The following is a 25178-nucleotide window of genomic DNA, read 5'->3' as shown; positions in this document are numbered from 1 at the left end:
GCTGTCAAAGATTCAGTCAAAGCTTCATAGAAAGTTGGCAAAGGCTCTGAAGTTAAAAAACAAGCTTTAGTTTCCACAGTTGACAACTGCAGTTCTGATACCACTGTGGTCCCATGGATCACTGCCACAAAGGAGGTGCTTTGCTCAGTGGGAGCATCAAGGGGGAGCCCAGTTCCATCTCTGAGGTATAAAGGCCATTAGCATTTTAAAAGTCTAAATACATGTCAGCATCACTGAGAGGGTATCAAATCATTTGCTTCCCCTTTATCGTCTAATAATGTTGAAGGTCCTGTTTTGTATTAGGGTCTGAAGTAACCAGGGCCTCAAGCTGCTGAAAGAACAGTCACTGAGGTAAAGGCACTGTTGCAGAATTCCCCCCACACCATGGGCTGCGCCTTGGTGATCTCATAATGAAAGAGTGGTTGAAGTCTAGCAGAACCCTACCCTGGATTAGAGACAGACATAGGAGTCGGACCCAGAAAGGCACTTCTGGATCTGTCATTGGTATAGCTGGGCTAGCATGGCCTTCAGCAGAGAAGTGGTGGTACAGCATGGCGCCAGCGGGAGACTAGGGAAAGGTGTAATGGGTTCAGTCAGCACCAAGGAAGCCCCCATTGGTAGAGTCAGACTGGTGATACTGGTGGATCCACGATCTAGGAAGACTGTATCATCCGAAAGAGCTGCAGCATTGCCTCCTTGAGGGCCTGTACTTACTATAGAGTCGAAGATGGCCTGAGAAATGTGGAGCGCATCAGTGGCAATTGTGTAATGGGTCACAGCTGTATAACTGCCGTGCAATCAATCCTTTTGAGTTTAGACTGCTCAATCTCTCCCTGGCGTGATGGAGAGAGGACTCCTGTATGTTCTTCTTGCAGAAGATTTGTCCTTCTACATTGTCTTGGACTTACCTGAGGTTGAAGAACTGGACCAGGAATTGAAGTATAAATAGGCCCATGATCTGGAGTGCAGTAAGCCTCCTTTTTCAGTGCTTTAAGACATACAACTTCACCTCCCGCCCACTGGTGGCTTTCGGATGCATCAAGGCGCCCTTGTTGCATGACTCTGAATTATAGTTGGAGCTGGAACACCAAAGGCAGGCGTCAGGCAGGTGCACAACCAACACCTGCTTTCAGTATGTGAGGCATGGCATTAAGCCTGTTGTTTTCAGTAGAAGGGAGAATAAGACGAGTTTCTAGCAGGTTTTCACTGGAAAACAATTTTGGAAGTCGAAGAACAGACATAAATTTGAAGCAGAGCTCTAGATCTGCACAGAAGGGTGCAGAAAAAAAGGAACTGATGTGAACATCTATATACATCTCTCTGCCGTCACTTGTGGAGGCAGAACAAAGACATAACGGAGTCCTATGGCTCCACTAATCGACACATGGAGCAATTGTTAAAATGTTTCTGGGTCCATTCTGACACCTGGGGAAATTCAAAAGGCAAAGCACCTGAAGTTAGAAATATTAAGCAGAAGTAGGTCCATGGCGGTTAAGCGGCTTTCTGAATAGGGCCCAGTCTGTCTGTGCTCGGTATCTTACACCAATATGGAAAGTAAGAGCTCAAGTATCGTTTTAGGTCTACATTGCTAGCAGATACATATTCTGACCTAACTCCACTAACATGCAGGATGGTGAAAAATGTGTGAGGACCCTTCATTCTTATCCTGGAACATAATACTAAACTTATTTGAAAACTTACTTCCTTTAAACCATTTAGCAAAATAGTTTTTATTTAATAATATAACTTTGAATGCCTTCTCAAACAAACTGTGGTCTAACTTCTTAAACAATTTTTTGGGGGGAAGGCAGGAGGCATAGCTATAGCTGCTATTGAAACGAGAAACAGTCACCCTAAGGAGAAGGTTTTCTAAAAACCCACTCCTGTACAGCTGCTTGATCTTTTCAACTAGTCAACTATACAAACTAATGTTTAGAGTATATCTTACAATATATCGGTTCACCATGGTTTGTGTTTAACAAATAGAATTTGAACTGAACTGCCCATGCGAACTGAACGCGTCTGTAGTTGCAGTTTTACATCCCTATTTTTTTGGTTAAAGAAATATGCAGTTGATGGCACAGAACAGACTTCACAGAAACGGTAACGGAAAAGTCCCAAGTCAAAATAAAAGACCGAATTGAGCAAACATTCAAGACAGAAACAAAGAAGAAAGCACAGAAAGTAAAATGTATCATATAATAAAACAAAACAAACATAAAAAACTATTCAGCAGGAGGGGATGACAGGCTGGTCAGTAAAGAAGTGGAGTCAGGGGCTTTGATCTTCTACCTTGTACCCAGGAACAGATTTTGACACAACAGAACGTTTGGACCCCTCTTTTCTTGGAGTTGAAGGCTTGTCCTTTGCTTTTGGTTTTCCCTGGAAAGAGTCCTCCTGGTTATCAGTCACGTTTTCACCTTCAGACGCATGGCCAGAGGAGTTGTCCTGCAATGACAGAAGTTTTATACTTTTTTTTTTTTTTTTTTAACAGACTTGTACAAACGGAATGCACAGAAGGCAGCAATACCTTCAATTCTAGATGCAGATTACAAACGGGAAATAATTATGTGTTTGGTAGCCTGACTCAGGATTGTACAAATTAACTTTGTGTGGACTAAGGCAGCTTTTTCCACTTTGAAGCTCAGGAAATCTTTGGACCTTCGAGACTTCTCGTATCTGACTGCCTGAATCTCACAATAGACCAGGAGAGCAGTGTCATAAACATTTTTTAAAACAATGCGTATTACTTGAGCTCCTTCATGAATCCACCAAGAGAAACAAGTTTGAATATGGGCCTGATTGTTAGCAGATAATAACTGCTATCTGAAGCTTATTCGATGAATGGTGTGAAACCAGTCAAAAGTACAACTTCAAAAATCAACACAGCAACTAAAACAAACATGAAATGAGCATCTGTTAAGTCTATTGGAGTGAACATCACGGTCGCAGAATACGAAATCAGTGGTTAGTGTTACAAAATACGAATAACTGCAGTCTGCATGAAACTGTCCTGTTGACAGATTTCTTTAGGAGCTAAAGAGCTAAGATTCTTTATATACTGAGTCACAACAATAACTGGAACCTAGGCACCATGGCCTAACATTTCGAGGTTCTAGCCTCTTGAAATGATTGTCAAGCCGGCAGAAAAGTAGGTAGTAGCCAATGAACATGGATCTACATATCTAGGATACAATTATCAGATATTTAATTTCCATCAACACACAAGACATTGTGCCATGCTTTAAACTAGTAGGGCGTAGTCAGATTTTTCCCAAGTTGATAGGGCTTGAATATTCGCTTCTACAGGTGATAACAGCAAGCTGAAGGTGATATCACCACAATGTCAAGTGTCCTTAGCATGGGATCAAGTATCCAGGAATCAAAAAGGCTACTCAAAGACGTGGCACCTGGTCTTGAACCAGTAAGGGCTAGTTTGGTTATTCCCATTTGACAGGATTGACGTAAGTCCACTAAACATGTTGATCAAAGCAAGTTCCAATTGATACATCAGTTATGGTAAAGGTCAGTATGATGATATATCAAACTGCCCTGAAATCAGGAAGGCTAGCCCAAGACATTGCAACCAGTCTTGAAGTAGTAGTAGTTGTTTGATTTTTCCCGAAATGTTTTTTCAGGGACCAAGGCCAGATTTCTTAAATGAACAAGGTGGACAAAGGTTTCAGTCTTATTTTATAAGGAGGTGTAATCTCAGCTTCATTTTGCACAACAGTTGTGGTTAGCTTTTTGAAAAAAAAACAAGGATAAGGAAGATATAAATTGATATAGAACTATAAGTCTATTAATGTTGATTATAAAATTATACCCAAACTTTCAGCAAACAGAATGAGCAGCAGTTTAGGTTATCCATCCGGATCAGTGTGACTTTGTACCGGGAAGAAAACTATTTTTTAATACAAATTTTCTGATTGAAGCCTTTGATTATTTTTTACAAAATAAAATTCCGGCGCAGGTTATGTCATTAGACACCAGAAAGGCTTTTGATTTAGTGTGCTGGGAAAGCCTTTTTACTATCCTCTGCGTGTTTGGGTTCCCCTCTAAATTTATTAAAATAATATCCTGTTTATATAAAGGAGCTTCTGCGCAAATAATTATCAATTGCAGTAATATTGGTACTTTCAAGGTTAGCAGATGTACAAGACTGGGCTGTCCTCTGTCATCAATACTTTACGCCCTTTTTATAGAGACACCAGCTATAGCTGTCTAAACTAATGTGAATATAGTACCACCATTGAAAGGGATGACTAATATTAAATTAAACGCTGATGACATTACAATGCAGCTGTTTCTACGCATGCCATTAGAACGCATGCATTGCAACGCTTAGCCTTCACTGAACATTTTTTTACTACACATATGCTTTTACCACGCATGCCTTTCCAATTAATTTATGTATAGTAAAGGCATATATGTAGTAGTAAGGGCATATGCATGGAAACAGCCGCGTTGGTAGGCAATCCATGTTGTTAGAGGAAATAGAAAGACTCTTCCCCATCCTCACAATGACGTGCACCGCCCCTCAGATGAGCTGCCTGCATGAGTAGAGAGGTAAGGTGGATAGGGTATGGGGGCTACTATTTTAGGGGATGAGTAAAGAAGGGCAGGGGAGAGCGCAGGGGTATTGCTGTAGAGTTTAGATTAGGGAAAGAGCTGGGGGTTGGGTTGCGCAGGGGTGGAGATGTAGAGCAGGATAAGGGCAGGGGGTCACGCAGGTGTAGGTTTTTAAGGTTTAGGGTAATAGTATTTCTTTTTTCAAAGGGTTAGGACTGGGGGGTGGGTACACTAGGGACCGGGATTAGGGTTTAGGATAGGGGTCAGGGAAACTTTTGCCACTCATATGCCTTTAACAAACCTGCTTTTACAATGAAATTTGTTGTAAAGGCATATTCGTTGAAATAACATGGTAGTTGCAAAAGCGTTACAACAGAATGCGATGTAACGTCATACGTCCGACGGCACAACATTGTTCCTTAAACTCTATTTAGAGAACCAAAAGAAGGTGTTTGATATTTTTCTAGAATATCAATCATTGGGAGACTATAAATACAAAACCGATTTTATTATGCAATAGCACACTAGACACTTTAACTGAACTCTATCCTGCAGTTAACTCAAGGCCTAAGAGATATCTAGGGACATTTATCTCAGAAAATATTAATGATTTATATTTGTTGAATTATGTTCCCTTAAAAAGTAAGAGTAAGGGGCTGTTTGCAAAATGGACAATTTACCTTTTTCAATAATGGGCGGTCGCTCTGATCCGAATGTCTATTTTACCTTTGTTAATTTTTTGTTTGCTGCTATTCCCAATGCCGCACAGATTACATTTTTTTAAACATGCACTGGTTTTTTTCGGCTTTTCTGTACTGCTAATAAAACACCTAGATTGGCAATGGATACATGATGAAGACCAGTGAAAGAAGGAGGGCTGGCCCTTACCGACTTGAAAGAATATTATTTTGCACATCCTACATATATGTTTTTAAGTTCCCAGGAGAATCGGTTTGATCATTTTTTCTAACATTGATCTTTCAGGAGTATGAAATTGCTGATTTTTTACGCCTCACGAAAGTTCCTACGAAGGCGAGATATAAGATTCTACAGTGGACCATTAAGCACAAGCAGTAAATGTTTAGGCATCCCTTTCATTATTAGAGTGACTTATCTGACAGATTTATACATTGAGGATCATCTCCTCTTAGAACAAAATGTTGCTACCAGCTGGAAGAGCAATGGGTATCATACTATAGGGGATTTTCTTGATGCAGAAAACTGAAAAAACTGGAGGGAAGTTGAGCATAGCTTTAAGAACTTTAAAGCAGTAATGCAATGATCTTTTATTAAGATCAGAAATGTTTTGCGGGATATTGACCGGAGAGGTATATTGGCAACTTTGGAGCTAGCACGGGACCTGATAGAATTAAGGACCTGCAGATCTATTAGCTGGTGGGTTTCCTCTTCACAAAAAAACACTAGGACACTAAGTTATACAGGAAGGTGTGTTATAAATGGCAGTCTAAAGAAAATCTTCAGATTCTTCCTACAACTTAGGTAAAATAAATGATTTAAATTTTACCCTTTTAAAGAGGGCGCATTTGCGGAGTATGCAATTTTATACCAAGTGGCTGCTTTATAGAACTCAGCTCTTCTCCATAAAATTAACCCTCACATTTCTGGAAATTGTTTTAGGTTTTCTATGCAGGGGCAAGGGAATTGGACCCATATTATATGACGTTGTTCAAGACAAACAATTCTGGGCTGAGATTTATCATCATCATATATTTCTTTATTTCGGTTGATAACCATAAAAGAACAGACACAGGTGTATACAAAACAGGTTAAAACAGTTAAAAAGATTGAAAAAGATTAAAACTGTTCATTTTTTAAATAATACTTCTGATTAAAAATAATGAGGAGGTCAATCACATTTCCAGTCCTTAACTTTGTTCTTTACGAAAATTCATCCTCGCTCACCACATTGAGCTTAAAAAGCGTGAGACAGCGTAAACAATATGGAGTTCAGTGTTGTATTGAGTCTGAATGCTTCCATACAATGAGTTGTGCCAAGATTTTTACATAACTGTACCAGCCATCTGCTTCTTAGTGAGTGGTATTCCTGGCAAAAAAAGAAAACATGAAGTTCAATCTCCTCACACATATTACAAGCTGGGCACCCCGCTGGAGTGCCACTATACCATTTGTGGGTAAATGCGCGCAAGGGGAGAGAACCATGCCGAAACTGCAAATAGTTTCCTGCCTAGTGCCGGACGAATTTCATTGAGGCATGGCTCTAACTTGTATGTGACCTTTACATCCTGAAAATGTAACGTAAGAAAACCATGGGCAAATTCTGCATGAATGTTTGAGAGTTTTTGACCCCAGTAACTAGAACTTATATGTTTAAGTGAGGTTCTCAAACATGCTGTGTCAGGGTTATCCCAAAGATCTTTTCGCCCAATTGCACAAAGGCCTTCCCTAATATATATAAGCCATGACAGCTTTCCTGAACCGGGGAGTCTCAGAATTTCTGAGAGCTCTGATCTGTACTCTGCCAGTTCCTGTGTCACCCAGAGGCGCTGCCAAAAGAGTAACGGCCTGCAGCCAATATCCTCAGCGATGGATCTCACCCCTAGGTCCATACGCAGTGGAATCAAAGGGGAACTTGCCGGGAATCTGAGTAGTTGTTTGAGAAATGTGTTCTCGGTATTAACCATGGGCCTAAATTTAGAGTGCCCCCAGAGTTCGGCCCCATATAGGGCAGCACTTCTAACCTGGGTTTTGTAAATCTCGATAACCGGGCTCACTGGTTTGTGGAACGACTTTCTAAAGAATTTAGCCATGCCGCCTGTGGTCTGTGCCAGTTTGAGATTTAACTTATCTATTTGGGGCCCCCAGATCATATTTTCAGTGAGTGTCAAGCCCAAGTAGTCAAATAGGGATACCCACTGCAGGGGAATACAATTTATACATGGATTAGGACAAGTTGATTTACTGGGGTTGAAGACCACGAATCTTGTTTTTGAATATTGATATCCAAACTCCTAGACCTGCAGAACTCACAAACCTCATCTAAGATTCTCTAAATACCCATGGGAGACTTAGAGGGGAGTAGGGTATCGTCTGCTAACATCAAGGCTCGGATTTGCTTTTGCGCTATTTTAGGAGCGTCTATATCCTTACAAGCTCTCAGCGCACCTACCAGTCCGTTTGTGTAAATGCAAAACAAGGTAGGAGCGAGCACACATCCCTGTCTTACTCCCCTATTTACAGGGATGGGCTGTGTCAGTTCCCCGTTTTTCCCATATCTAATTTGGGCGTAGTTTCCATTATGTAACAACCTCAGTATGTCTAAAAGGTAAGGGGGAAGTCCTAGCTCGCTCAAAACCCTGCACAAAGCATCTCTCGGTACCAGGTCAAATGAACTCTTGAGATCAACAAAGACCAGATACAGGCTACCCCCTTCTAGATGATCTGTTTTCCAATAGAGAAGCTGGAGCCTGAAAATCTGGTCTATTGTTGATGTTTTTTCCCTAAAACCGGCCTGCAAAGGGGTCAGAATCTTTTGTTCCTCCAGCCAGGATTGCAGACGGTCTAATAGAATCCTGGCAAATACTTTTTGTGAGACATCGATCAAACTGATCGGTCTATAGTTTGTGGGTAATAATGGTGATCCCTTCTTGTTTACCGGGAGGATCTCAGCGCCAAGCCAAGTTGTAGGAAGAGCCATTCCCTGCAAGATGGAGTTAAAGACCACCCAGAAATAAGGGCCCCAGATCTTGGGTTCTGCCCGATACAGATCCCCTGGTATCTTGTCCAGGCCAGCAGCCTTGCCGGTTACTATTCTGCTTAGGGCTTTAATGACTTCTGGCAGAGCTATCTCAAGGATAACTATCTCAGACACCGAGGAAATCGGGTTTACTAGTGTCTGGGTACTATCCACAGCGTCAAGTGGGGCATAGAGGGCTAGAAAATGCTCTCTCCAACTATCAGCTGCAATATTTGGCTCAAGGGCCGCATTTCCTTTGTTACTGCCAGTAGATATGATACTCCAGAATGTTTTCATATCTTTGGTCTCCAACGCCAGTTTCAAACTGTCCCACCGGTCCATTTCCCATGTGGATTTAGCAGATGCAATAGTGGTTTTGTAAAGGGACCTGGCTGATTTTACTGTGATGTTACACTTTGTTTTTATGGCCTCTATCAACGCCTTTTTGGTCACCCGGCAACTATCATTAAACCACGATTGCTTCGGGTTCCTCCCACAACCCCTGGTACACGTGGTCCAAAATACCTCCTCCAGCTTAGAGATAATGGACTCATTTATCTTTGCGACCTTTGCGAGGGAGGCGACGAGACCTCCATGCTTCACAATCTCTGATATGCCTCAAGATTGGGAATAATGGCATCGAACAGAAGAGCAATTTTTCCGTGCGATTTTTCTAACCATGCCCACCTGACTTTCCGCCTGTTTGTTAAAATCAGTCTTTGGTCGGCGGCAGATGATTCTGTTGATTTTTCGCCGTTAAGTGGCAGATTGTGTGTAAGTATTATAGCATCATGGTCACTGTCATGACGCAGCCAGACAGTGAAGTCCTTAGCCAGGGCCCATAACCTTGTTTCTATCAAGATATAATCCAAAATGGATGAATGGCTAACTCTATTAAAGGTATGATTCCCGGGGGAGTTTGAGCTGAAGTGACCATTACAGGCTCGCAAAGAGTACATCAAGGTGAGTGCTTTGATTTGGAGTGCCAGAGATGTCCAAGCCCTGATCGGAGGGATATTGGTCTCAGGAATGGCCCACAGCTCGTCCTCCTCTATGGCAGGTGCACCAGCTAGATCTTTCAGTGGTTCAAATTGACAGTTAATCAATGGTTAGAGCGGCAGACCCTGATGCAGAGGTCTGGCCCGGGACCAGGGTTCAATTCCCGCCTCGGTGGCTCTTGGATTCAATTTCCCCGGACCTGATAATTCTCGCCTCGGTGCCTATTCTAATCATGGGTCCCACTGTGCAACTCTGGGCAATAGCTTGCTTAATCTCCACAATGGCCCCCACAGCGCTAGGATGCCTGGCTTCACCTTGGGGGTGCCCAGGAGTGGACATCTCACAGGAAAACCAGGAAGGGTTCCACAGCGGTATGAATACAGCGCTACGAGACCCCTGGGTAGAAGTGCGCTATATAAGTACAAATACATTTACATTTTACCCAGAATGGACATTTACAGTGTTCATGGTGGGGTCATTTCCTAAATAACTAGTTGGCTTGTTCTTGGAGTCCAAGGCCTTTTCTACCATGGAATCGCTCAAACATGTCAACAAAAATGCCCACTCAGCTGGGAGTCAGTCAACCTCTTCCAAGGCCTCACATCTGTTTGCCAGGGGCAGATTAAAGGCATAGGGTTGCGTTTGAGCGGCACCCTGTCCTATCATTGGCCGTTTCTGATGCCAGTCGTTTTATCTGTGTCTAGGATCGTCCCTGGTGTCATAGAAGGGTAAAGAGGCATAAAAGTGGGTGAGTGGGAGAAGTCTGATAGCAGAACCTACGGTTAAAAAGCAGTGGCTCAGATGCAAAAGGTGTTGTACAAGGCGTGGGTTTCTAAAGTTAACTATGACCCAGTCCCCACATACATCTTTGGGTCTGTTGCCTACCCAGTTCAACCTGCATGTCATAAGTATTTCGACAGCATTTGCATAATTACATTGACGATGTCTGACAAACAAGTGCAAGCATTTGTTTTTAGCTCAAATTGGCTTTCCTTCTGACCTTCCTTTAGGGCTGGAACATAAGGTGTTGAGGCTGGCGGAAGGTTTATTGTTGGTAGGTCAGTCCCTACCCTGCCTCTCGATCTCTTCAGCCCCACATTGTCAATGGTTTTACAAGAAGTATCCTAATTTGCGGGTGCACTGTCCCTGGCTTTGTGACCCTTGTTACACTGTGTGCTTTGCTTAGTCGTAGTGACAGTTAGAACCCCACAAGGAGCATCAGACTTCTCTCTGTTCTCAGTTGATCTAGGTTCTGTGGGGTCTACAGACACCATTCTAGTCTCACTGGCCGATGTTGAAGGTTTAGGTATTTTCCCAGCAGTGTAGGTACATAAGTTAGAGATGTGATCCAAACGGGCATATACATGGGCAAGTTCCTCTCTCATAATGTCTCGACTTTGACCTCGTAATGTTTCCAGCATGGGAGCAGCCCATGCAGGTGGTGTCATGCTCACAAGCTGATTTAGCCCCTTGGGCGCAGTCTGATCTGCCCCTTCTCCCGTGTACTCCGGCATTCCATCATTTGTCTTCTTCCGTTTAACCCCAGCCTTTGTGGATTTAGTGGGCTGTTTTGTGTTAGAAGACTTAACTATGCCCTTGGTGGCTCCCCTCCTCCTCGTTACCACTTTGGGAAATGTTCCAGTATCCACCCCTGGTGTCAAAGTCAGTGTTGAAGGTTCAGGTGATCGTACTAGTCCACTTTGCGTGGTAGGCGAGACCTTGGTGGTACTGATTTGGGGGAGATAACGTCTACCCAATAATAACGTCTACCCAATAATTTCTGATGTGTGGGCACTGCCATGCTAGATGAACAAAGTCGGCACCATCCATTCCACATCTCCGACATCGTGCATCAGACCTGAGCCCACATTTGTGCAGCTTACTAGGTGTGTGATAAGTTTGATGTAAGCATTTATAATGCACGATGCGTAGATTACCATTAGGAGTCAGGGTACTAGTCAAGGCGCAGCAGTTAGACCATTCTTCTTCAGTAAGAGGTGTCTCCAGCAGGTTATTCCACCATTCCATTGCTTTAAATGTGTTGCCCTCTATATCTTCCTGAAGTAGTATATATAGGTTTGTTACGATGTGTATGCTTTGAGGATTAGTGATAATCATTTGTAACGTTTTTAGCGTAGGTGGTTCTTTGGGGAAGGTAGGATACATATTTTTTCTGGCACCGCGCAGCCTATGTTATGTATATTTAAAAAGTAGTGTTTGGTCGCTAATATCGGTAAGGTCGTCGGCCTCTATGAAAGTGCCATCCTCATAAAGATCTTCCATCGTATCAATACCTACCCGCTGAAGTAAATCCATTCCAACCCTTTCTTGAGTGACTGATAATGCTGGGTGGTGTTGCAGTGGCATCGCTGGCGCATATAATGGCAGTTTATGTGCTAGCTTTCCCATTCGCAGTCATGCCATGTTTGTACTGCGTATTGTATTTATCTCGTGCTTAGGCACATGTGTGTGGCAGCATACTGCGTAATGGAATTGGATGTGTGTCACCGTCCTCAACCGCCACATGTGGCAGGTATCGGATTGGATGATACCAATAGTGCGCATATTGCGCTTGAGCACACAAATAATAAAGAATGAAGTCTGGTACTTTAAAACCACCTTTTGAATAGGGTAATGTTCGCGTACACAATTCAATGCGTGCTTGTTTACCTGCCCATATAAGGCGAGTGGCACTAGTTTTCAACCTGTGGAATACAGCTGCTGGTGGATGTATGGGAATATTATTAAAGAGATACAAAAAATTGGGAAGAATGACCATCATGCCAATGGCCATTCTATCTGCTAGGGAAAGCGGCAGCTGGATCCAGCATTCCACCTTCTCTTCAAGTTTCCCGATGGCCGTTCAATAGTTTGTGCGTATAACTGTGTCAGGGTCACAGTGGTACCAAACTCCTAGATATTTAATCGGTTCATTCTGCCAGTCAAGTGGGAACTCAATAGGGTGTGGTTGAGTGACCTCTTTTAAGGGAACAATTGTAGATTTGCTTCAGTTGATTTGGAAACCTGAATGTCACCTAAATTTAATATAGTCCCGCAGTAGGGGGGATAGGTTATTAATGGGATCGCGGACATACAGTATCATATGGTCTGCATATAATGAGATATTTAAAGGTCGTGAGGGAATTGTAGGGCCGCAGACTTGTGGCACTGTCTAATTTTGCATGTAAGTGGTTCTAGTGCAATGGCAAACAGGAGTGGTGATAAGGGACAACCCTGTCTTGTGCCTCGTGTATTTTGATGGTCTCCGATACATATTGATTCACTCTTATTCGTGCTACTGGCATTGTATAAAGTACAGTAATCCATTGCAGGAAGATCGGGGGAGGCCCATTTTGCGTAGTACTGTGAAGAGGTAAGGCCATTCGACTGAGTTGAACGCCTTAGCTGCGTCTAACAAGTCTGCAGCTGCCTGAAGATTCGGGTTTAGTTGATGTGATAATGCAAATATGGTACGAATATTGTGAGCAGTAGAGCGATGGGGTATAAATCCGGATTGATCCGGCAATATAATATTGGGCATAAGCGGTTGCAGGCGTTTAGCAATTAGTTCCGCTAAAATTTTAGTGTCTGTATTGATCAATGATAGGGGCCTGTAGGATTCGCATTTTCTGTGTCTTTGTCTGGTTTCAAGAGGGCAATGAGCATGGCTTCTCTGAGCGTGGGTGGTAGCTGTTGTCTACTGTGGGCGTCTCCATACATTTTTACAAGGTGGGGGGCTATCAAGTCAATGTACTCCTTGTAAAATTCCCTTGTAAATCTGTCTGGCCCTGGGGCTTTACCATTGGGTAGTGTCTTAACCACCGCTGTAACTTCTTCAATTGTGACAGCCTGCGATAGGTAGTCCCTTTGAGTATCCGAAAGCCAAGCTATCGCAATATCTTTCAAGTATGTTAATATTTCTGGCGGGGTAGCTGTGTTTCGTGACGCATATAAGTCACCGTATGTGTCCATAAAGGCTGCTAGTATACCTCTGTATCATACCGTAGAGTGTCATGTTTGCCTTTTGACTTTAAGTACTGCATGCTCAGTGCGGCCACTGCAGATTTTGTGTGCCAATACCCCCACTGGTCTACCCCCCACTCCATATGTACGAGCCATGTGCCTCTTTGAAATATATTTAAGTTCATTTTCCGCAGATTACTGATATTCGGACATTACCTGCCTTATGTCGCCCAGCAGTGCCACGTTCTGAGTGCGTTCATACTGCTGTTCTAGGGCTTTGAGCTTGGTTTCCTGTTGGGCAAGCTGATTGCGGATTTTTTTTAGCAAGCCTGCGGCAGTACTAATACAAACTCCACGTATGGTGGCCTTAAAGGCCTCCCATAAGAGACCTGGATCGTCAATCGAAGGCTGATTCAATTGAAAATACTCCACAATTGCCTGTCTGATATTGTCGTTATATGAGGAGTCTAATAATGCCTTAGCGTTAAATCGCCATATGTATGGTGGTGGCGTATAATTTGGGAGGTCAATAGGTAACAGAACTGGATTGTGGTCCGACATTGTTTTAGGTAAATGCTGTATGTTCTGTGTCCATACAGCCTCTCCCTCAGTCGCAAGCTGGTAGTCAATACGCGACCAACTATTGTGTATTGTAGAACTATGTATTGCCTCCATATGTTGAGGATGTCGCAGCCTCCAGATATCTAGTATTTTAAATTCTATAATACCATCCAGTACTTCCTTCACTGCCCGCTTGTGTGGTTCTTTTGTTATCCCAGATCTGTCTAGGTCCTCATTTAAGCATAAGTTTAAGTCTCCTCCCCATAACATCTCCATTTCAGTCAAATCTCTTAATTTCCTCCATATGCCCTGAAAAATTCAGGATCATCTACATTGGGCCCATATTTATTAATTAATTAGCCCTATGCGGTGTCCTCTAATATGGCCTGTGATGATAACATATCGGCCCAGGTCATCCGTTACGGTTTGATCTATAAGGAATTGGACATTCTTCTTTACAAGTATTATAACTTCTCTAGAATACGTGGAGTATGATGACGTTAGCACAGCCTCAGCCCACTTGCCTCCCAGTGCGCATTTTGTTTTTGCAAGGTGGAATTTCTGCAACAGGGCTACATCAATGTGGTGTCTGTCAAGGTAAGCGAATACCTGTCGTATTTTCTTAGGGTTGTTCAGACCTCTAACATTCCAGGATAATAATCTAATTTGCGATGGTTTCAGTCTATTCTCCATACGCTAGCTGTGCATACATATGTGATCACAACATACCTTCTCTTCAAAGACACTATGTGTGCGGATTACGTCATTAATATGGTTGTACACGGTGGACTACTTTTGTCATGGATTTCAGTACTGTACTTTGCTTGGGGTTGCCTGCATATAATAAGAAACATTCCCTTCCTTCCCCTACCCACTTCAGCATCCCAATCATGCCAAAGACAGACCCTTAACAACAATATTAACATTTGACAAACTGTTACGGGGAGCACCCTCTGGTGGGACTTCTGCGGGCTCGCATCTACACCCGCACTAAACGGATGCGGTCGGGTATTACCTGAGTGATTTGGCTTATTTTCTAAACGAGAAATGGTAAGCGATAGCCCATAGTGGCATTCTGAATCATTTTCTAATTGCCTTTGTCAACCCCAATCTGATTACTTTCACATATTACATACGTCTTTCAATTGCATCTTATTGTTATATCAGCTAATGGGATATACTTTTCTATCTAGGTCCACAAGCCATACACGGCAGCACATCCTCATACGTGGGACCAACAAGTATACAGAGTTGCATGTCAGGTTTACACCTATTTGCACATGTAGAGTTCTAATGTTTGTGCACCGGCTAGTCCGTATTTATATTTTGCACACACTAGTTCACCAAATACAGATCGGGATACAGCCATACGTAAGCAGGTGTGTTCACTGAGTGTATTTGTGGACACAGAGCATTCCATGCACACCATCAGCCAGTTCAGTCCGGCTCCGGATTAGTGTTCATTTGGCCTTGAGTACTTTGTTTGTTAAATACGGTCCCTGGCAGTACATTCCTGTCTCATCACATGGCTACTTGTTATCAACTATATAGTCACAGAATCAATATCCATCAATTTGCCCCCAGATTGTGAATCATCTATTTTACAAGGTGCTATAGCGGGATTGCGCGTATATGTGTGTATCAAGTCTCGGTGTCTGTGCACCTGACAATCCACAGTTGTATCGTACAGCTATTACTTTAGAGGAAACATTTCTGGTTATAGTCATATAGGAGCAAATTCAGCAATTGAGTGTATCCTTGGTTACTGAGTGCGTTATATACATTACCACAGGGTTTGGCTGCTTAAGTCAGAGTCTGGATCGGTGGTGCCACGGTCTTGTGTTTTTCGTTTGTTGAGTGTCTTTTTAATAAAGTCTTGTGCTGCCTGTGTTGTCGATACTATTTTTGTGAGTCTTCCGTGGATTATACGCAGTCTTGCCGGGTATAGCATTGCATATTCAATGCCCATATCCCGCAGCTTTTTTTTCACAGGTGCAAATTCTTTACAAGCCGCTTTTACTGTCATCGTAAAATCTGGGTAAAACGACACATTACCTTGATAATTGATTTGCTGTTTCTCCCTCACCAAGCATAATATCACATCTCGGTCCCTGTAGTTAAGGATACGGGAAATGATGGGTCTCGGTGGGGCACCTGGTGGTGGCGCAGGTGCTAGTGACCTGTGAGCACGTTCAACGATGAGCATGGGGTAGAAGCTTTCTATTCCAAAGATAGCTCGTAGCATATCTTCCACGTACGTTTCTAGTTTCTCTGTATTTGTGCTCTCTGGAATTCCCATGATGCGTACGTTATTCCGACGGGATCTCGCTTCCAAGTCTTCATTTTTGTTTTTAATGACTTCTAGGATCTTTTCGATCTCTGTGCATTTTCAGGTTGTCATATTGGATTCATCTTCGACTGCAAAAATACATAAATCTGCTGCTTCTAGTCTTTCGCCTTGTTTGTCGAGCTTGGCAGCCAAGTTGTCTACTCTTAGTGAGTGCATCAATTTTGCCATCTATGGCTTGTAGACTTTGTTGTATGGCTTGTAGGGCATCTTCCATATTGGAGTTTCTAGCTTGTTCAGAGTCCAGTTCGGTATCCGAGTGCGCCGTTGTTACTTTGGGCGTGCGACGGGTATCAAAAGAGTTTTGATTGTTGCTTGTCTGTCTTACCCATGACACCAGCAATCTTGTGGTAGTGGCGGAGAGTGGTACTAGCGTTCTCGTCTGTTGTAGCGCTATATATCTTTTTTACAGTCGCGGCGCAGTCCGCAGCCCCGCGAACAAAGTGGGCCAGAAACCAGCACTGCAGTTGTGACGCGCCTTTCTAACTTGCCTCAACACTTTATTATGCCACCATTGGATGTTTGCTTTTCTTGTTTGTAGCGGCTCCGCTTCTTCCCAATCGGCAGTCCGGGCCGCACCGTAGATGTTTCCGTCTGAATATTGGGCACATTCTCCCACTTCGCAGTGTCACATTTTGATGAAGTGTTTGCAGTGGTGATATATGAGGAATGCGCAATACACAAGTCACAGGTGACAGCACTTAGATCGCTTATGTGTTAGTTCTCAGGCACAGTCTTAAGTTCCATATGTGCGGGTTGCGAGCGAGAGCAGCCGGTTGTTTGCCTGTCCATATGTGGGATATTCACTAACACTGCCTTGTAGCGTTAGTCTTTCGGGTGCGTTTTAGATCATCGACATAGGCTTTTGCTATTGAGTTGAGTTTCGTTGCAGGCAACGCATTTGCGTTATTACTTGCTCGTATATTTGCTAATGTTCCTTCCGCGTTTCTATGTGTGATGTGTACTACGGTGGCAATGCGCTAATTTACAGTCAGGGGTGCCGCAAGCTGCTCATTAATATCTGTGTACTACTTGCCTGGATAGTACAGTCTTCACTCCAGCCGAGACTAGCCAGTACACTCCGTTCAGGTAGTTTTGCCCCTGTAAGGTCGCCCCTCGATTTCTGGACGCTTTTAGGGCTCTCTCACCAGACGCGGCATTTCAACGGATGAGTCTCCGTGTTTCGCCTCCATTTTCCGCTGTCTCTGTTCGATATATTATGGGATTGCGAGGTGCTCTCCAACTGGGCAGGTGGTAATGGACCTATCCGCAGTTCAATATTAACCAGGGCGAGGGATCACTCAATCGTTCTGCAATGGATCGGATAGATGTGAGGCACAGGAAATGTAGCTTGGTTTCTCTTTTGCCAGCTACGCAGCGCTCATAGCCTCCATCTTGTTTCGGCCTAATCATCCGATATGCCTCACCTCTGAAGTCTATTTACTGAGCAACGGTGCAAGTCTCTGCATATACAGCTTCAGCATTTCTTCGAGTAGGTATTCCGGTGCAGCGTTTTGTGTTTGTTAAAAGCCGCAAAATATGCTAGTTTTTTGTCGGATTATGGCCCCAACCTGCGGAGCAACACTAGCGTGCAGCCATTCCGCAGCGCGCCCTCTTCTCAGCCCCCGCTTAACGAATTACCCCAAAACTTCCCAGACAGCAGCTTAGCGGACTTGTACATTACTTTGAAAAATTGTGAGAGGATTCGTGAAACTGCACCAAAGTGTTTGGCAAAACTCAAAATGATAAGTCTATGGGAAGCTTTGGTCCTAACTATAATTGCCTAAATACATATATATATACACACACAGTAATATGGCAAAAGAAATTCGATCGAGTAAAGACTAATCATTTTGTGTTGTGTCAATTACTTTGGTGAAGTTTGACTAATCCTCACAGAATATTTAAAAGTAATGTACATGTTGGTTTAGCTGCTGGGCGGTCGCCAGTAGGTAGATATAGTTGGGACCGATTTTCAATAGGAAATCCGCAACATTCTACTTGGAATAACTTTGGCGCCGATTGACGAATCTTTGCGAAATTTTCAAAACGTTTGGCCAGCTCTGGTCTGCTCCTATCCTGAAAGTTTCACGGTGATTTGTCAAGCTGGAGCCGAGAAAAAAGGGGGGTCCCATAACGCGTTTTCCCCCATGCAATTTCCTATAGGACCTTTAGCCGCAGCTACAGCCCGAACTGCTGAACGGAATTACACCAAATTTGGCACAGAGGTAGTCCTTAGTTCAGACTCGTGCCTTTTGCTTAAATGGTGTAAATCCGTTCAGTAGTTCCTGAGTAAATGACATTTGAAAGTACATATATATCTATGGCCTCGGAGGGTCCGCGTACCATAAGCGCACCCTGCCGTGCACGAGCTGTATTCTAATTGGCTGTCAATACTCCAAATCAAGAAGTGTGGACAGTCATCTTGTGCCTCGGTAGAACCGAGGCACAAGAAACCTAAGAAACAAACGCGAAAAGGTGGCAGGGTAGAAACACCCTGACCCCCTAGGCCTGCTCAGGGGGTCCCACAAGGACCCCCTGGGCCAAAAAAAGCATTTTTTTAAAAAGAGAATTGGCAAAATTCGCACACCCAGCGCGAATTTTGGCCGAAATTTAAAAAAAGAAATGAAGCGCTATTTAGCCCCCGGGTGGGCCAAATCCCGGAGGCAATGTTTTAATTGTTATGGGGGCCCAAAGGGGCCCCCCAGCCCCGGGGACTTTTTGTTAATGTATGCGAGGGGCTCACGGCCCCCCGAGCCCTGGGGACCGCCACCCCCCGGGGCTCTATGTAATTAACATTGCGGGGGGGCACAATGCAAAAAAAATAAGCCCCGGGGGTTGGCGGTCCCTGGGGCTTATTTTTTTGTAAATTAAAAAAAAAAAAACTTGTGTGGGGGGGCTTGAACCCCCCCCCCCACACGCCCCGTGGACCGCCACCTCCCCGGGGCTCTATATATGTAAATTGGGGGGTCTGTGATGGACCCCCCAGCCCCGGGGACCACCACCCCCCGGGGCTTTGAAGAAGGTGGGAGGGGGGGCCCTCGAAGGCCCTGGGAACCGCCACCCCCCAGGGCCGGCTCCTGCAGTGTCCCAGGGTGCCCACCCCGGGACACTGTAGTCTGCTATGGCAGGGCGGGAGCCTTGCGGCTCCAACCCCGCCATAGCAAACTGCTTTTCTATTTGGAAGAGAGAGCAGGGAAACCTGCTCTCTTCCAAATAGTAAAGCACATTGCTTTTCCACAGGGGGAGCAGCATGTTAGCTGCTCCCCGTGTGGAAAAGCAATGCCGCTCCCGCAGGAGGCGGGGAGCCGGCGGGACCGTGGGGGGATTGGGGACCCCCCCACGGTCCCCAACAGAGAGCCAGCCCCGGGGGATTGGGTCCCCAGGGCTATTAGTGGCCTGGGAGGGGGGCCACGCGGCCTCCTCCTCAAATTATATAAAAAAAAATTAAAAACAAAGGCTGGCCCCGGGGGATGGGGTCCCCGGGGCCATAAGGAGGGGGGCAAGGCAGCCCCCCTCCTAAAATATAATATATAAACAAAAAAAGGGCCATGCCCCGGGGGATGGGATCCCCGGGGCTGATTAAGGCCTCGGGATGGGGGGCCCCCTTCCCAATATTTTAAATTTAAAAAAAAAATTAGGGGGCAGGCCCTGGGGAATGGGGTCCCCAGGGCCCAAAAATGAGAAAAATGAGAAAGGGGGGCTACGCAGCCCCCATTCTAAAAATAAGAAAAAAGAAATACCGGCATTGCACCGGAGGCCACGCCCCCTCCTTGCTGCACTCTGCAAACGCGCCCCCTGGCACATTTGCAGATGGGGAACGAATTCCCCTTGAATACTGGGGGTCCCTGGGGGCCAACTAGCCCACCAGGAACCTCCAGTATGCGCCAGGGGACTGCATTGCAGAGAGGTGTTCTGTAGCCACGCCCCTTTTTACACCTCTCTGCAACGCAGCACTGTGGCGCAGCACTGTGGCGCTTAGTGGAGGTAGCTGGTGGGCTAGTTGGACTCCAGGAACCCTCAGTATTCAAGGGGAGTTAATCCCCCAATTTAAAACGCGCCACGGGCGCGTTTGCACAGTGGTTACGGGAGAGGGCGGGGCCTGAGTTCACATGTGTGCAAACTCACCCTGTGGCACGGTTTAAGTTGGGGAATTAATTCCTTGCCAATTCTGAGGGTCCCTGGGGGCCAACTAGCCCACCAGGTACCTCCAGTAAGCGCCACAGAGCTGTGTTGCAGAGTTTTGTAAAAAGGGGCATGGCCTCTGAACACACCTCTGCAACGCAGCCTCCTGGTTTCTCTAACTTAAAAAGCGCCACAGGGCGTGTTTGCAGACATGTCACCTCAGACCACACCCCTTCCTTCACCACTGTGCAAACACACACCGTGGCGCGTTTTAAGTTGGGGAATTAATTCTCTTTCAATACTGAGGGTCCCTGAGGGCCAAATAGCCCAACAGGTATCTCCAGTATGCCCCAGGGAGCTACGTTGCAGACAGGTGTTCAGAGGCCACGCCCCTTTGTACACCTCTCTGCAATGCAGCTCTGTGGCGCTTACTGGAGGTACCTAATGGGCTAGTTTGACCCTAGGGACCCTTAGGATTGAAGGGGACTTAATCTCTCAACTTAGAACGGTGACAGGGCGAGTTTACACAGTTGTGAAGGGAGGGGACGGGGCCTCACGTGATGTGTGCAAACACCCCCTGTGGCGCGTTTTAAGTTGGGGAAAACATTCCACTTCAAACCTGAGGGACCATGGGGGCCAAGTAGCCCACCAGGTGCTTCCAGTTGCAGAGAGGTGGTGCAGGCCGTGCCCCTTTTTACATCTCTATGCTACGCAGCTCTGTGGCACTTACTGGATGTACTACGAATTCCGATTTACTCACCTGTTATCAGGCAAGAACCCAGTGCTGCATCTTTTAGCCCAGCACTGACCCTGAAAAGTAATTCTAACCGTACTTACCAGTAACTTGAATTTCCTTCTATAGGCTAACATTGACTGGTTTCACTTGGAAATTCTTCTAAGTGTGGAGTTTTGGAACTTTAAAATATTCACCTAAAATCATCTGAACAACGAATTCCGATTTACTCACCTGTTATCAGGCGAGAACCCAGTGCGGCATCTTTTAGCCCAGCACTGACCCTGAAAAGTAATTCTAACCGTACTTACCAGTAACTTGTATTTCCTTCCATAGGAATCCATTGTCTGGTTTTCACCAGAAAAGTTTCTGTCTATTTTCACAAACTAAAAATAATCCTAAAAAAGCGCCTGTATGACTTAAACGCATTCTTTCAACTGTTTACAGGAGATGCACCGGTGCTGGATCCAGGATCCACCACTGAGTAAGGAAAAGTAACGATAACACTACTTACCTGCTAAGTGAATTTTCTGCCTTAGGATAACATAGAATTATTTTCACATAGAATCACCTAAGTGTCAACTTTTAAAATACAATAATATTCCTTAGAAATCACTACTGTAACCAAAACGCTTTTACTCAACTGTTTATATGAGATGTCCAAGGACTGAATCTAGTATCCAGTCCTGTGGTTAGAAAAGTAATCCATAAAGTAACTAATTGCATTTAACTAGAAATTCACATTGAGCTCAATGTTGCATTGTGTTGCCCATTGCGACAACTGTAACTACTGTACTTAAAAGTCTATTGCCTAGTTGCAAAGAATTTAAACTAAAGTAATTCATTCTGAGAAAGTATATTTTGTAATGTAATGTATAATGTAATTATATTGTAATTAAAAACAATAAAATATCTAAATAGTTTAGAAAAATGTAGTAAATCAGTATCAAAAAAATAAATATTACAATTAATGCATTTAAAAATTGTCATTTACAAAACCTTTGAAATTCACAGAAAAAACCATAGGTTTCAGGCCCGATATCATTAGGAATTAGCATTTAAAAAACCTTAGAAATTCACTGAAAAAACCATAGGTTTTAGGGGTGTTATATTTAGCTGGACATTTCACTCGTACAAACCATTGAAATTCCTCCGATATAGTTAGTTGTATTAACTACATCTCGCGCGCCCGTAATCCACTGCTAATGATGTCACATATTACATCATTCATGACATGGTCAGTGACATCAATGATGACATCTCAAATGACATCACTGATGACATCATCCACGTGACACTCAGATACACCTCATCATACACTAGTATTACCTTTCATCACTCACTGTAAAATAGAGAGTGCCATATTTGAAACCACTGACACACCAATACAAGTTTCTAAACACCCACCTAGATCTATACACACATCTAATCACTTACCTATAGATTCACTCATACATGCTGTCAATGCTCAATAGAGCACTATCAAATATACTTATACACCTATATTGACATTACACACCAGCACACAACCTAATCACTTATGAAGTCATCCGACTCACATATGCAAACAATGGATCATCTTTACTTTTACTTAGCTACAAACTTATACAAACACCACTTCATCTATTCATATAGATAGTAACTCACAATTAGTGTGTTATAAAATCACTATTACAAGTATACAGTTATCCATACAGTCACTCATACAATCACTGAGTCTTATGTATACTTATTTATATACAACAACTGACACATACACTGGCTTTCATTCCGCAACATTCTATTCCCAATAACTTTGGCGCCAGTAAACGAATCGTTGTGAAATTTTCAAAACTTTTGGCCAGCTCTGGTCTGCTCCTATCCTGAAAGTCTCGGGGTGATTCTGCAAGCGGGGGCAGAGAAAAAAGGGGGGTCCCAAAACATGTTTTCCCCACGCAATTTTCCATAGGAACCTTTAGTCGCAGCTACAGCCAGAACTGCTGAACGGAATTAAACCAAATTTGGCAAAAAGGTAGCCTTTGGTTCAGAGTCGTGCCTTTTGGTTAAATGGTGTAAATCCGTTCAGTAGTTCCTGAGAAAATCAAAAGTAAAATCACATATATATGTGGGCGGAGTCTAACCACACTTCTCATCGTGAGATCTGTTTGGCTGTCAGCACTTCATCAAAGAAGTGTTGGCAGCTATCTTGGGGCCAATATACATGATAGCACCTCATTAAAAAGCATTGCAGTTAATAGAAGGGTTTTTCCGACTTTAGTTGCATTATAAATCATTTGTTGACGGTACCATACTCATTTTAGGAATTGTGGTGTGTTCAAAGGTGATTTTACCATGTGAAAAAGCCTTCTGCTGGGCTATCATGAATCATGTTTGAGAGAAAACTATTTTCTCATGCTTTTCCCAGAGGTTTGGAAGGTGATCTATTGTTAGGGCTCGGGTACCTTGTGTTGTACTCAAACTACCCATCCCATCAGGCACCGCAAGGGAGGAGGGTTGTGTACTGCCCCATACTGCCCCTGGACAGGTCACGTGAGTGGGAGGGTTCTTAAGCCGACCTTGCCGTTGCCTCAGTGCTTGGCTTTCTTGTGAACTTCCTGACGTGTACCTGGTATGGGAATTCATCGTGGATATTCCTGCAGAAGCTAGCCTCGATACTCTGGATATCCTCTGCTGTGCTTTCTCCCTGTTCCTGCGCCCATTGAGAGTGGCCCTCAAAAATACCCTTCAACAATCTGTGTTTTACCTTTTTTCCGCTCGTCAGCCTCGCGCGCTTCTCGCGCTAATAGTGCTTTCCTGTTGCTTTCCTCTAGAGCCGCATAGCTCATATTTTGGCTGTAGCTTGCACTTTGAGTTCCGTGCAAGTTTGTCCCTTGGCGACTCCCGTACGGTTCAGCCCCTTTACTCGCCTCCAATCCAAACGCGAGGACGCGTTTGTTTCCTTCAGAACTCTTCCGCATTGCCGTAGCAGGTGCTGGACCTTCTTTTGAAATTCTTCGTTAGACGCGAGATCGCGTTTCCCTTGTTTGGACTTTGCCACAGTTGTGTTACCTGCCCCCAACCTTCCCCTTGTCTGTATTGGGGACAACGCAGGAACGCGTTTCAAATTTAAGACTTTTATTTTGCTGAGAACACTTGAGCACGTCCCCTGTCGCTGCTGCAGTTTAGTTCCCTGTGCCTCGACCTGCATTTTTGGTTGCACACTTGCTGTCAAGTTAACCGCAAGTGTATTTCATTTCAAAGAGACTCCTGCAATCAACTCACTCTTCTGCCTTTATTGGTATACAAGTAAGTTTGGGGCAGTACACACCCGAGAGGGTATACAAGCAGATGTTTAAGTGGGAACAGTTTTCCATTCATGTTTATGCTTGTTAATTTTCCTTTTTATGTCATCTTGTCTTGCATATAGATTTCCAGTACATGGTCCTGGACCTATTTCTGTTGACAGTTGAGAGACTATTCTGAGGGGTCTCAGGAGTCTCTCCCTTTTTTGAGAACACGGGTTCTACTCTAGTGTGTGTTAAGTGCGACACTGGGTGGAAGGTGTTTTTGAGAAAGGGTGAGGCATTTGCATCGCTCCTGGGGAAAGGTTTCTGCCTGGGAAGCCAGCCGCCGCCCGACATCTATAAGCTAAACTGAGAGCATATTTTCTGTAAATTCACATTACCTTTCTCAGTCATGTGAGAGTCTGAAATTCTCAGTAAAACATGTACATCCAAGGGCAAAGACTGTCAGTTGATTCCTTTGTGTTCTACTGCAGCTTCCCAGAGTGTTCTAAAGAACAACTAGAGCGCTAACAGTCCTACTTATGACAAACCTATTGCACACCTGAAGCCATCTTGATTGGAATAAAGTGGTAACTCTTAAAACATTTAATTTAAAAAGGAACAAAATGAGGGGGTTCTTTTGCCATAGAAAGTATGATTAGTGCTGAAGAAAGAAAAATTAGGGCACATTTTGAGTGACTTCTCAAATCCTCTTCTATTTCGTTAAAAAATTCTGACATGCACACTGAAACATGCTCTTTCAATACCAGCAGCAGACTTGCCTGGTGAGCAGTAGCTTTACCACAGTGATCTAATGAGCAACTAGAGTGCTAACATTCTGAATTTATGGCAAATGTGTGACATATCTGAATACCTTCTTGATGGAATCAAAGTAAAAAA

At 44.0% G+C, this 25178-nt stretch overlaps 1 protein-coding gene across 5 annotated transcripts in view; it reads right to left on the bottom strand.

Moving 5' to 3' along the window:
• PHF10 (PHD finger protein 10) overlaps positions 1 to 25178 on the bottom strand; it is a 963279-nt gene that overhangs the window by 345757 nt on the left and 592344 nt on the right. For all 5 annotated transcript variants that reach the window (XM_085611960.1, XM_085611958.1, XM_085611959.1 and 2 more), the window contains exon 9: positions 2293 to 2448. In XM_085611960.1, the coding sequence (XP_085468086.1) occupies positions 2293 to 2448 (156 nt within the window). The remainder of the gene's footprint in view (positions 1 to 2292; positions 2449 to 25178) is intronic.

Source organism: Triturus cristatus, chromosome 6, assembly GCF_964204655.1.
Source record: "Triturus cristatus chromosome 6, aTriCri1.1, whole genome shotgun sequence".
NCBI lineage: Eukaryota > Metazoa > Chordata > Amphibia > Caudata > Salamandridae > Triturus > Triturus cristatus.
The sequence above is the reverse complement of the archived record's forward strand: the minus strand, read 5'-3'. Positions and strand labels throughout refer to the sequence as shown.